General features: G+C 54.7%; 1 protein-coding gene across 1 annotated transcript in view; it reads right to left on the reverse strand.

The window, feature by feature from the left end:
- Positions 1-2,046: 2,046 nt before the first annotated feature.
- The window catches only part of Padi1 (peptidyl arginine deiminase 1), a 35,274-nt gene continuing 24,059 nt past the window's right edge, over positions 2,047-13,261 (reverse strand). The window contains exons 12-16 of the mRNA XM_076565565.1: positions 8,880-9,024; positions 7,976-8,069; positions 7,056-7,135; positions 5,685-5,810; positions 2,047-3,974 (exon numbers count right to left, since the gene is read on the reverse strand). Coding sequence (XP_076421680.1) covers positions 3,741-3,974; positions 5,685-5,810; positions 7,056-7,135; positions 7,976-8,069; positions 8,880-9,024 — 679 coding nt within the window. The 3' untranslated portion in view covers positions 2,047-3,740. The remainder of the gene's footprint in view (positions 3,975-5,684; positions 5,811-7,055; positions 7,136-7,975; positions 8,070-8,879; positions 9,025-13,261) is intronic.

Genomic DNA, 13,261 nt, shown 5'->3' on the forward strand with positions numbered 1-13,261 from the left:
AGGAGCTGGCTCTCTCCTTCTGCTGTGGGCATTCCAGAGCAGAACTCGGGTCGTCAGGCTTAGTGATAAGTACCTTCACCACTGGGCCATCTTGTTGGTTCCCTGCCTTTCTTAATTAAAAGCTTGAGTTGTAGGACAGGACTGGGCTTCCTCCCTGCCTCAGGGCTTCCTGGCAGAGCTGCCATGCCCCCCTGCCCCCCCACCCGCTTGTATCCCCCCTCCCCCCTCCCAGCACCCCGACCTGTGAGGGCTGAAGGAATCAGTGGTGGGCAGGTCTAACATGGACCTGCGCTCATCCTCCTGGCTGCTGTTGGAGGTCAAAATCTCTCAAGGGGGTAAATGATGCAGAAGTGAATTCGGTCATCCCTAGTCATTAGGATCCAAAAGTGTCAGGTTAGGAGGCCAACTTGTAGGTAGGGAAACTGAGGCTGAGAGGTGTGTGGAATATCAAAAACAAGGACTCTGGGAAGAGGAGTCTTGGATTCGTTCGGATCAGGCTGTGCCATGTACTGATGAGGCTGCATCTCATCTTCTGGGGCCTCCATTTCCTCATGTGTAGAAAATGTGGCCAGTCACCTGCGCTGGCAGAGATAATGGCTGTGGAGGCTCGGAAGTGCTGAGTAGAGGTCCTTCCCTCTTCCCTGTGGCTGCTTCCCTCCAGGGCAGGGCAGGGGCCAGCATCCATTTCCCAGAGTCCCCCATTTGCACCAGTCAGAGGATGACATTTGGAGCCTATGACTGTCCCTCTGCGGTAGTGCAGTGTCTGGGAAGAGCATTCCCTGAAGTAGTGAGGACCCAAGGACAGCTTCACCAGAGTTCTGGAGAAAGTCCCAGGCAGCCTCCATAACTGTGGGGAATGGGTAGAAAGGGGGGGGGGAGGGCGGGAGCCGGGCAGTGATGGCGCACGCCTTTAATCCCAGCACTTGGGAGGCAGAGCCAGGCGGATCTCTGTGAGGTCGAGGCAGCCTGGGCTACCAAGTGAGTTCCAGGAAAGGCGCAAAGCTACACAGAGAAACCCTGTCTCAAAAAAAAAAAAAAAAAAAAAAAAGAAAAAAAAAAAGAAAGAAAGAAAGAAAGGGGGGGGGACTCCCCTCCAAGGATGCTGACACACCGTGCTAGGGATGTGATGAGTCTCACGCCCGGAGTCTGTATCTCCCTTGGGAAGTAGATCCCTGCTGTCAAATCTACCCAGCTGGTACCAGTTTTTAAACTGCATTTTATTATAGTACATGTATTCATTTATTTTGTGTGTATGGATATATGTGTGCTGTGGTGCATATATGGATTTGTGGGTGTCTGATCTTTCCTTCCACCATGTGGGTCCTGGGAATTGAACTCAGGTCATCAGGACTGGCACCAAGTACCTTTACCCACTGAGCCCAGTACCAACTTTCAGAAACAGCCCCAGGGTTGATTCAGGCTTTTAGATGTCAGTGACTGGTGGACAGCTTCCTAGTCCATAAAAAAGAAGCTAACTCTGTGTCAAAGGGTACAGTCTGAGGTCATGGCAAGCGTGCAAGATGAGAAGGGAGGGATAGTTCCGGGCTCCTGAGACCAGACCACCAAGGCTGGCACCTCAGCATTGAGAACTGGGGCTACAGAATCGCCTTGGCCTGTGTCCTGGGCCCAGGGGAGCATCATCTGGAGTACCTTCCGCCTCTGCTAGCAGAACCCAGGGCCTCTCCGCCTCTTTTCATCCTCCCTGACAGAAGAAGATAAAGCCAAGGAATGGGGAGAGAGGAAGAGGCAGGTCTCTTCTCTCAGATAGTATCTCAGGCAGATAGCAGGGTGGAAATGGCATGTGCCAAGCATTCTGTTGAATCAGCTGCTGCCTGGCACTTACCTGCCTTAGCCCAGGAAGCTGTTCAGCTGACAGGGGCCCCCTGTGGCCTGCTGAGGCTGAGCCCACGGACTTGTGGCAGGGTGTGTAGAACAGAGAAGCGGCGGGTGTGTGTGTGTGTGTGTGTGTGTGTGTGTGTGTGTGTGTGTGTGTGTGTGTGTGCTCACTTTCCTCTCCATCAGCCAAGGGACAAAGGAAGCAGCCACTTAAAGAATGCACGATGATGTTTTTATTGATCAGCAAGAGGGTGGCCAGGCACCCAGAACCTCAGACAGCCTGGGCGGCAACTCCAGAGTACCCCTCATGAGGTTCTGAAGACTCCCTCCCATGCTCACCAGGGCTCTGTGGTCTCCTCTTCAGAGGCCAGGCCCTGCCCCCAACCTTTCTCTTCCTCTTCCATTTTCTTCTCCTTCTCCATGGCTCAGCCTCAGCTGGGTCATGATCATAGAGGAGGGTGTTGGCGTCGGGAGCATACAAATGGGGTTCCAATTCCATAGAACCTTCTAGAGGGGAGGAGCCAATCCCTCCCTGGCCATGTCCATCCTAACAGTTCCATGGAAGCCTTTGCTACCTGAATGTCCTATGGTTCCAAAGTGACAGCAGCCACCTCCAGTCTGGGATCATACCAGAAACTACTGAAAAATGCAAAGACAGAAGCCAGGGGCTGGCAGCTCGGCGTGGCTCCCTGACCAGAGGAGGAAGGAGCAGGCAGCTCCCTCTACCAGCCATGCCCTGCAGCCGGGTCTGCCTGCCTGCTTGCCTGCACATGCCTCTCTGACCTCACCCAGTACCATTAGCCTGTAGGGCATCTGTCTGTCCTCCCGTGGGAGGGGGACACAGGCATGCCATGGGGTTTACTAGGGCAGTGCAAGTGTTAAGCAGGGTCCCAGGCTGCGGGGGAAGTGTGGGCTCCCCCCTCCCACTGCCCGCAGCAGGTTGGGGAGTAATTAGAGACTATTAGAGGAAATTAAGCCCCACCTCCAGATGTAACTTAATGGCCCGCCTCACCCTCTCCTAACGCCTTGGGCCCCACCCACTTCGTATCTGGAACAGCCAGCAGCCTTCAGATTCAGGGGCCCCACACGCCTAGCCAGGAGTCCTAGGCTTCCAGGTTCCCTGCTCCAAGATGGGCAACCTATCTGACTTCCTGTTTGGACCTTCCTGCTGCCCTTCCCTACCCCCCACCCCCGCTTGCAGACTTCTGAAGGCTTCCCTATGCCCCCCAGCATCTTCGAACCGGAAGCACCAGGTCTCATAATTAAAGGCTGTCCCAACAACTAACAAGCATCCTGAGGAGGAAGAGTGGATAGAGCAGCGTATTAAAGGGGCTTTCGTGCCTGCTCGCTTTCCTATTTGAAAGAGGCCCCCGGCCACCCGGATTGCCTGTCTTTGCTTGCCTACATAGAGCCGAAGGGTGCTTGCAGGCCATGGCCTGAGGTCCCCTTAGGAAAAAGGATGCCCCAAATATTCCTTTTCATCTTACACAACCCAGGAGTCATATGGAACCATGGTGCTTTCTCGCCCCAGCGTCCAGGCATGGTGGGCATTTCTGAAACAGCCCCAAAGCCATTTTTTCTCCGGCTCCAGAGAAATGTCTAAAGACAAGGAAGCAACTCAAAATGGGGTGTGCCTGTGGAGGCCATGCCTTTAACAGGCTCAGCTGCCAACCTTGACCCTCTGGAAGCTGTGGCTGGGAACGGGAGAGGGAAGAGTTACAATAGTCTCCGTGGGCAAGACAGACTGCTCCAGAGACGAAGAAGGGCGGTGTCCCCCTGGAGTCCAGCTGACCAAAGTAGCCGGCCTGCTTTCAGGCCCCAGCAGGATGGAGGCTGGTCCATGTCCTTCACCCTTGCCCTGGCACTCCCATTAAAAGGGCAGCAAGGGTGGTGGCCGGGCAGGCTCAGGGCACTGAGTTCCACCACCGAAAGGTGAAAGGTTTCCTCCGCACGTTAGTGCCACAGTGAATCTCCCCCAGCAGCTGGTGGTAAGACAGGAAGTCGTCGATGAAGACACAGCGTAAGCCCAGCGGCTCCAGCAGGGAGCGGACCTTCTCCTCCAGGCAGCAGCGGCCATTGATGAGGGGCCCGAAGGGCTTGGGGATGCCCAGGTACTTGCCGAGGACTACCATGTTGACCTGCAAGAGACAGGAAGAGCCCCATTGGCGGTGAAAGTACCAAACCCTCTGCTCCTTCTCCAAATGGGTCAGGAACTAGTGTCTGAGATAGGGGGTGGGGTATGAGCCCATTATAATTGGGGAATCATAAACAGGAAGATGGTGACTTTGAGGCCAGCCTGGGCTCCATAACTAAAACATATCTCAACATTTAAAAAAAAAAAAGGCGGGGTGGGGGAGGGGTGCTGGGGATGTAGCTCAGGGGGAGAGTGGTTCCTTAGTGGATAGCAGGTACTGGTTAACTCCCTACCGATGGATGGCCGATGACAGTCACCCCTCCCTCCCATGCTTTCTTCCATCTCCCAGACAATTGTCACGTTGTTACAAGTTTGTTACAGCCAGAGATTAAATACGCAGATCTAGGACAGTGGTAACACCTCGCTTGCAAGCCTTCAGCAATTACTGAGAATGTGTGGACTCCAGATACCCCTTCACAGCCCCCTCTGAGGCTGTGGTTCAGACAGGTTGAATGACATCACTGAGGTCACAAAGCCTTGTTGCCCACTGATGGGCTGGAATGTGTGTGCTGGGGGGGGGGTGAGGAATGCTGGGGGGTCAAAGGGCAGAGAGAGGAATAAGAAGCCATGGTTATTGCCATGGCCAGGCCTCTGCTCCTGGAGTCAAGAGTCAAGCCCAAGGCCATGGGGTTTAACCTTAGCCACTCTCCACCTGCCATGGGAACCAGAGCCCAGGGTCCAGATGCCAGCAGTCATTAGCCACATACGGCTGTGCAGGTTAAAAATCACTTCCTGTCCCTGGTTGTTTCTACAGGCCACATGTGGCACACCATGTCATCCCAATGGCTCTGAGGATGCTGCGTTCCACTGCAGAGCACCAGGGTGCTCACCCCAGCAGGGAAAGCTCTAACAGGAGGCAGAGGCCCAGCTTCAAACAGTGCTGCTCAGTGAGGAAGGATTTACCTGCCTGGTATTGGTTGTTATAGGAGGCCAGAGACGCTGTTAAACACCCGCTATGCCCAGCAGCAGCAGCAGGCTCAGGTGGAAAACTCCTTCTTTGGGGAACAGTGCTCTGCCAGCTTGGAGGCTAGACCTCGGGGACAGCCAGGAACTAGGCACCCCCTCGCTCCAGCTTTCACACCCCTTCCCCTAACTCAGTACTACTCTGGTCTTGTCCCAGGAGAAGTACCCAAGCTACAGAAAAGGAGGGTCACTTCCTGCTCCAGAGCTCACCTCTCACTGAGGCCCTCACCCTACATCCTTTCCTGGCAGGAAATGGGCTTATGGGCCAGCTGATTTGAGAGCATCACTCAGGCCCCTCCCCAGGGAGGGCCATAGGCCTCATCTGCATGTCAGCTGCCTAATGGCCACTCTTTGTTCTGCCTGCCAGGAAGGCCTTTTACAAAGAAGCCCCTTGGGGGAGCTTCAAGTGAAGGCTAATGTGGGAACGGGGCAAGCGAGCCTCCAGACAGAAGGCAGAAACGTCTGTCGTTTAGAAAATGAAAGCTCCTTGGGGTGGGGCTGACCTCTCCACTGTGGGGTGTCTAGCAACCCTTCCTGCTGTTGCCCACCAGGTGCCAAAGGCACAAACTCATTGTGGCCATCAGATAAGCCCCAGGGCATGCACCTGCCCGTCTAGGAGCTGCTGACCAAGCTGTGCCCTCTCCATGCAGCCTCCGTATCCGCCTGTCCTCCCACCACCAGGGGCTCTCACCATGTCGGGGAAGAAGGCTTCAGCATAGGCTCCCTTCAGGAAGAAGAGCTGTGGGATGTCCACAATGTCGCTCTCGGATAGGCCCAGCTCCCGCTTCAGTAGCTCCCGGTTCCAGTCGATACATTTCTGGGGAGAAGGGAAGCCGTGCCCCTGGACAGGAGAATCTGGATGCACTGTGCTTGAGTGCAGCCCTGAGCACCTGTGGGCGCCTCGGAGCCTCTCAATGGCTTTGTGCAAAAGGATTCACAGCTGTCTGAAGTGGGGGAAACTGAGGCTCGGGGCAGCTTGCCCAACTGTACAGAGCTAGGAATAGTTGAGGTTTGGTTCCAAAGGATCCTGTCACTTGACTACAATTTTTAAAAGTTATTTTTATTTTATGTACATGGATGTTTTGCCTGCATGTATGCCTGTATGCTATGTGCGTGCCTGGCGTCAGTGGAGGCCAAAAGAGGGCATCAGATCGCCTGGAACTGGGGTTACAGACAGTTGTGAGCTGTTGTGTGGGTGCTGGGAATCGAACCTGGGTCCTCTGGAAGAGCAGTCAGTGCTCTTAAACGCTGAGTCCTCTCTTTAGCCCCTGATTACATTTTTAACTCTGTGTGTGTGTGTGTGTGTGTGTGTGTGTGTGTGTGTGTGTGTGTGTGTGTGTGTGTAACACAGGCACGTGTGGAGGTCAGTCAATAATTCTTTCCTTCCACTATGAATTCCAGGGTCGAACTCAGCTCCCCAGGCAGCAGGAGCCTGTACCCTGCTGAACCACTTGGATGACCCCGTCACTTTAACAGACTGTCCCAACCACCGCGTGGCTAAGACATCTGCCCCACCCCAGCCGTCTAGGTAAAGTCCCTGGTTTGGTGCAGGGGGGGGGGGCAGGGGGCCAAGAGACCAGCTCCAAGGCGGGCAGAGCAGGGCTGGAAGAAAAGGCTGCAGCACAGCGGGACTTAGGACCTTTTTATTCATCCGGTGGGTTGACCTTATGAATATCAGTTGTCACTGCTGTGTGTCTACGGCTCTTAGCACTCCGCCTCCCTTTTCTGAGCCCAGCACCACACACGTGGCGGGCACTGTCTTTGGTGAGCCCTCTCTCTTCCCAGAACTGTCCCACCTGCTCTCTGCTCAGGGTCCATGTCACTGCATCTCCCATTCCCATTCCCAGGGCGAGGCCTTGGATTCACTTCCGTGGAAGGGGACTGCACCCCCAGAGCCAGGCAACCCCAGGTCCCTGCCATGGCCTAAGGGCGGCCAGCCTGTCCCCCCAGTCTGCCAGCCCCTGAGGGTAAAACTCATCCCCACAACTTCAGAAACCTACAGGACAAACCGAGGCTGGGCCATGTCCCCCCTCTCTGGACCCAGCCACTGTCCTGCCCTCACCTGCACGTGCATGCTGTCCCTCCTGAGGTGTCTGTCGGCTAGCATGTCGTTGATGCTTCTCTTTGCCTTATGCTTGAGGCCTATTCAGGGACAGACAGACTGTGTGAGTTCAGGGACAGACAGACAGTGAGTTCAGGGACACAGACAGACAGTGTGTGAGTTCAGGGACAGACAGACTGTGAGTTCAGGGACAGACAGACTGTGTGAGTTCAGGGACAGACAGACTGTGAGTTCAGGGACACAGACAGACAGTGTGTGAGTTCAGGGACAGACAGACTATGTGAGTTCAGGGACAAACAGATTGTGTGAGTTCAGGGACAGACAGACTGTGTGAGTTCAGGGACAGACAGACTGTGTGAGTTCAGGGACAGACAGACTGTGTGAGTTCAGGGCACAGACAGATTGTGTGAGTTCAGGGAGTCCCCAGGCCTGAAGCAGCACAGTGCAGGCCAGTGACACTGTCAAAAGCAGATGGTGACAGAGAGAGACCGGACGCTGGAAGGCTGCTTCCAGCTGCAGCTAAGACCTGGAGGAGAATCAGAGATGCTGGGAAAGGCTTCTCTCGGCTCCCAGCGCTGACCTCCACACCTGCTGGAGCCAGCCTAATTTTTGTTGATCTTTGAGATGTTCCAGGGAGGGTGATTATCATTTCCAACCCAGAGAAGGGGAATGGAGGTTCCAAGAGGCAGAGCACATCCTCGGTTGGCTCCACCTCCAACAAGTGTTGAGGCTAGGATTTGAACCCGGGCAGTACCCCTGCATCTCTCCCAAGCTCCAGCCTAGGAGCCACACCACCATCCAAGTATCTGGGATGACTCCCTGGCCCCTTAATTTCCCTCCTCACCCCGGGGCAGCAGTCGGAACATCCCCAGGGATGGTGATGACAGAATCCCCGTGAGGTGACAGAGGGTGACACTCACCATCAAACTGTGCCGCCTCCCCATAGCCCTCCTCCTTCTTCTCCTGGAACAGCTCGAGACAGGCACTGGGGCTGGCCAGGAGCAGCCGGAAGCCCTGCCACAGAGGGGAGCAAAGGGCCCAAAGCATGGCTCCGTTAGACGCCAGAGACCCTCAAGGACTGAGTTCAGGAGCCAGGTGTGCACTGGGCTCCTCTCTCCCCCTCCCTGGCCACCCCACCCTCCACCCAAGTGGGTCCCAACTGCAGACCCTTCCCTCACCTGTCTCCCTACCTGTTCACTTTGCCCTACCAGGGAACTGGATTCCTGCCTTCCACATAACCCAGGTGTGTCCTACTGCAGCTGCCCACTGCCTCCATCAGGGCCCTCACCACGCTGGGCCAGAATCTCTGGCCACTAGGAAGTCCCTCCCTGAGACTGAGGGTCACTTTCTTCCTGGCCCTCTCCACAAGATAGTGGGACTCTGTGGTCCACATCCTGATTAAAATCCTTCCCAGCCACCCCTAGGCTGTATGGACCTGAGAGAGGGCAGAACCCTCCTGAGCCTCGGTTTCCTTACCTGTAAAATGGAGGCAAGCATGGGCTTGTTGGAGGGTTACCTGGCTAAAAGTGGGTGTGAGTCTGGCACATAGTAGGTGCCCGAGTCATTTTCTCAGCTCTTACCAGGTGTCATTCCTGACTTGGAGTGTTCTGGGTCTGAAAAGGCCAGCAGGAAGCACGCAGTCTCCTGGCCTGAGGCTTTTTACTCCTCCAGGAAGCCCTCCCTGATTAACACAGCCCAAGCCCGGGGCATGCTGACCGCATAGGACTGAGTTGGTTGCCCACACCCCGAGCCATTCCATCAGGCCAGGTGGGGGCAGAGGGGTGTCAATTGGAAAGCTGTGGGATGGTGAAGCCGGAGACACACCTTTTGGTCAGAGGTGGGCACAAAGCTCAGAAACTCATCTATGTGGCCCACAGAAAGCCAGTCGGAGTAGAGTTCTATGGGAGCCTGCACCTGCTGGGCCTGCAGGAAGTCACGTACCACCCTGGCCATGCGCCGCCCACTGGACCTGGTGGGGAGAGAGGCTAGGTCAGTCACCTTATGCACCCTCCCCCGCCCACCCAGTGCATCTCCTATGCCCTCACAACACTCCGAGTGCGTCCTCTTTATCAGAGGGGAAACTGAGGCTCAGTGAGCTAAGGTGACGTAGCCTGGGCCATGCTGCTGAGAAAGGTCAGGGCCAGACTCCACTGTTTAACAGGCCCAGAGATTTGAAAGCCAAGCTGAAGCCACTGGAGATAGAGTGGGAGAGGATGTCCCAGAAAGAGAGACGCAGACACATAGGTCAGGGGACAGATGGGCATGGGCATGACAGATGCAGGCCGAGGTCAGGGGTCAGGTTTGGCAAGGGGGCGGAGCTTGTTTGAATGAGGCCTCGTGAGTCCAGCCAATCACTCCATGTTAAAGAGAGGTTTGCGTCTTACTCGTGCCAGAGTGCCTCGGGGATTTGGGGTTCCCCACTCTCCAACCCCCAGAAGTTCCTGAGATGAAATCTAGCATTTCCTAAGCACCCCTTACCCGGGGAGAATACAGCAGATGTGTCCTCCACTACCTCCCATACAGCTGAGGATGACTTTGAACCCCTGGTCCTCCTGCTTCTACCTCCCAAGTACTGAGATCACAAGTGCAAGACCTGAACGGTTTATACGGTGCTGCGGATTGAACCTAGGCTCATGCACGTCACCAACTGGGCTACATCCCCAGGCCCTGGTCTCAGCTTGGGCTTCTCAGTCTCGGGGCTTGGGATCACTAAGGTCTGGCCCTGACCTTTCTCAGCTGTGTGGCCCAGGCTGTCTTCTCGGCTCTCTCTAAGCCTTAGTCTACCTTCTGGGAAAAAGAACCCACTCAGAAGGTTATTTTGTATAAAAAGATCCTGTTCCCAACCAACCATCCAGCTTAAGACCACACCACCCACCAGCTCTCAGACCTGCTTCCAGTGTGGAGACTGCCCTGAGCAAGGAGTGATGTCAACCCTTCTCTGGCCAGTGGAAGCCTTTCTCTCTGGGTGGCCAGTGACCTGTCCTTTTCCTTGATCCCTTATTATCTATCCAGAGGAGGATTTGAAAAGTCATGCTCTGTACCTCTTCTGGTTGAAACCTTGGGGTCACTCCCATCGTACCTCCAGAAACTGCACATCCCCCACTGACCTCCTCTGGACCTCCCCATGGCCCACAGTCCACCTAACCTCCACCCTGGCCCTGACCCTCTCCTCTCCACTCATTCTGATCTCTTCTTGTCCCTTGAACTTATCAAACACAATCCTGCCTCAGGACCTTTGCACCTCCTCTGCCCTCCCGCGGGAGTCACAGCCCTCTCCCCATGGTCCCATGGTTCCCCTTTTCCCTCATCTGGGTGTAACTCAAATCTTGACTTCTTTCTCTGAGGTTTTGACAAATGGCAGCCATGTCCCAACCCCCTTCATAGCTTCATTTTCCCCCATGGCACTGGTTATCCAGCTGGACCCATCTGGGTCTCACCCCCTGCTGGGATACACACTCTACTAGGGCAGGGTAAGTCTAAGCTGTTCTCTGCTGTTCTCACACAATATCTGATTCAGAAACACTCGTGAGTGATGCAAACGCTTTGGAGCAGCTGTGTAGCAAATAGGACCCAGAGGCTCCAGAGGCAGGTCAGTTAGTACAGTGCTTGCCTGCCATGCATGAGGTCCTGAGTTCAATCCCTGGTACTGCATAAATGGGGTGTGGTGGCACACACCAGTCATTACGGCCCCTGGGAGGCGGAGGCAGGAGGAGCCTTGGCTGTATTTTGAGTTTGAATTCAGCCAGGAAAAAAAGAAGTCCATAATTTATAGAAACTGGAGCCTGCCACAAACAAGCTTGACAAAGACTCAAGTGAAGCTCCTGGCTGGAATTGTGGGTGGAAGGTGGGAGCACATTCTTCCGCCTGTTAGTTTAATGTAGCACTGGCCGTTTGGAAGGGCATCTTTAAAACAATGAGATGGGGAGAAAGCAAACAGTTCAGAAGATGCAGGGTGAAACCCCTCCTTGGGACTCGCTCCCACTCTCTTTTCTGGAGGCTGGGCCAAGGAAAAGGTGGTCCCAGCCCCAGGAGAGGGCAGATTGTCTCCATCTGCCCATCACTAAACTACCACCAGGGGGCAGAATTGTTCAATGATTGGAGCGAACCCAAGGTAGCCTTGAAAGACCTGGTTTGTTGGGTACCTACTGTGCGCTTGGCTTAGGCTCTTACACTTAGTGCCTCTTTTAGTCCTTAAGATCATCCTGAGCTGGATGGTGGTGGCTCACATCTTTAATCCCAGCCCCCAGGAGGCAGAGGCAGGCGAATCTCTGAGTTGGAGGCCAGCCTGATCTACAGAGCGAGTTCCAGGAAAGCCAGAGCTGCACAGAGCAACCTTGTCTCAGAAACCAACCAACCAACCTAAAAAGATCATCTCGGGATGCATACATATTAGCAATGTCACCATCTGGGGGTCACACTGCCTCCTCCCTCATCTTGTGCCTCATGAGCTTCTCCTTTCTCCCTCAGCTTCAGCCCCTGCCCACTGACCTCCTCCCAGCCTTCCAAAGCCTCGGGCATGCTCCTGCCTCAGGGCCTTTACAAATGCTCTTGTCTTTCCTCGAAACATTCTCCTTCTGAACACTTAGGCTTGTAACTCTCTTCCTTCAGGACATCATCTCACTGTCAGATTCTTGCCCAGACTGAGGGGACAGGTGTTATCTATCAACTGTGTGCCATGTCTGATGACACAGCAGCCCCATGAGGCTGGGGCTGGCACTGTCCCCATTTTGTAGACATGAATGCTGTGGCTCTGAAAAATTACTGGGATTTATTTTGTTTTACTGACAGGGTCTCACTGCATAACCCCAGCTAGCCTGGAACTGGCTATGTAGACCAGGCTAGGCTGGAACTCACAGAGATCTGCCTGCCTTTGCTCCCGAGTGCTGGGATTAAAGGTGTGCGCCACCTGCTGGGATTTTGAAGGCTGCCTGCTCTGTTCACCTCAGAGAACAGATGTCAGAGAGGACACAGGACAGCAGCAGCCCAACTTGCCAAATTCTACACTGGGATCCAGAGAGGACACCTGGACAGCATCATTAATCCCGTGTGACTCTAGATGGGTGGCTGTCTCTCTCTGGGCACCAAGGTCTCATCTTCCACTAAGGGCCCCATTCCTGGGTTTTAGCAGCCCAAAGGCTGATGTACAGCTCCTCCGTGGGCCACAGCCAATGGGTGCCTGGAGACCCTGCCTTCCTTACAGGTCCTTGAGATGAACCTAGAGACTTGAGAAGGGGGTCTCTGCCGCTTGTGTGTGGAAAAGGTCCTGGTTTGGGACAGGCCTGCCTCTTCTGCCCCCACCCCAACCCTCTGTGTATGTGTGTGTGTTGTGTGTGTGTGTTGTGTGTGCTCTGTGTGCGTGGTGTGTGCTCTGTGTGTGTGTGTTGTGTGTGTTCTGTATGTGTTGTGTGTGCTCTGTGTGCGTGGTGTGTGCTCTGTATGTGTGTGTGTTGTGTGTTCTGTGTGTGTGCTGTGTGTGTGCTCTGTGTGTGTGGTGTGTGCTCTGTGTGTGTGTGTGTGTGGTGTGTGTTCTGTGTGTGTGTGTGTGTGTGTGTGTTTGTGTATGTGTGTGTTGACATCAGGTGTCCTCCTCTAGTGCCCCCCCCCACTTTAGTTTTGGGGACAGGATCTCTCACTAAACTTGTGACTGCTTCAGGAGGGCTGGCTATCCAGCGAGCCTCGGGGATCCTCCTGTCTCTGCCCCCCCCCCCCCCGCCCCCCCTGCCCCGTGCTGGGGTTACAAACGCGTGGGCTATGCCCGGCTTTTTACCCCAGTGCTGAGGATCCAGACTCAGGCCTTTGCGATTAGGAAGCTTGCACCTTACCCACTAAGCTATCTAGTCAGCCCCGAGGGAGAGGCTTTTTGTTGGTTTGTTTTTCAAAATAGGGTTTCTCTGTGTAGCCCTGAGTGTCCTGGAACTCACTCTGTAGACCAGGCTGGCCTTGAACTCTCTTGCCTCCTGAGTCTGAGTACTGCGATTAAAGGCCTGCCCCACCAATGCATTTAATCCTAGAGGAGCGTTTCTCTTGAGGGGGTGATCAGGGGGTGGGCAGTTTGAGACAGGGTTTCTCTGTGCAGCCCTGGCTGTCCTGGACTCACTGTGTAGACCAGGCTGGTCTCAAGCTCACAGAGATCGGTCTGCTTCTGTCTCCCAAGTGCTGGGATTGAAGGTGTGCACTGCTTGGCGGGAGAGGGCTTTTTATCAAGC

This window comes from Peromyscus maniculatus, chromosome 2, assembly GCF_049852395.1.
Source record: "Peromyscus maniculatus bairdii isolate BWxNUB_F1_BW_parent chromosome 2, HU_Pman_BW_mat_3.1, whole genome shotgun sequence".
In the NCBI taxonomy this organism is placed as follows: Eukaryota; Metazoa; Chordata; class Mammalia; order Rodentia; family Cricetidae; genus Peromyscus; species Peromyscus maniculatus.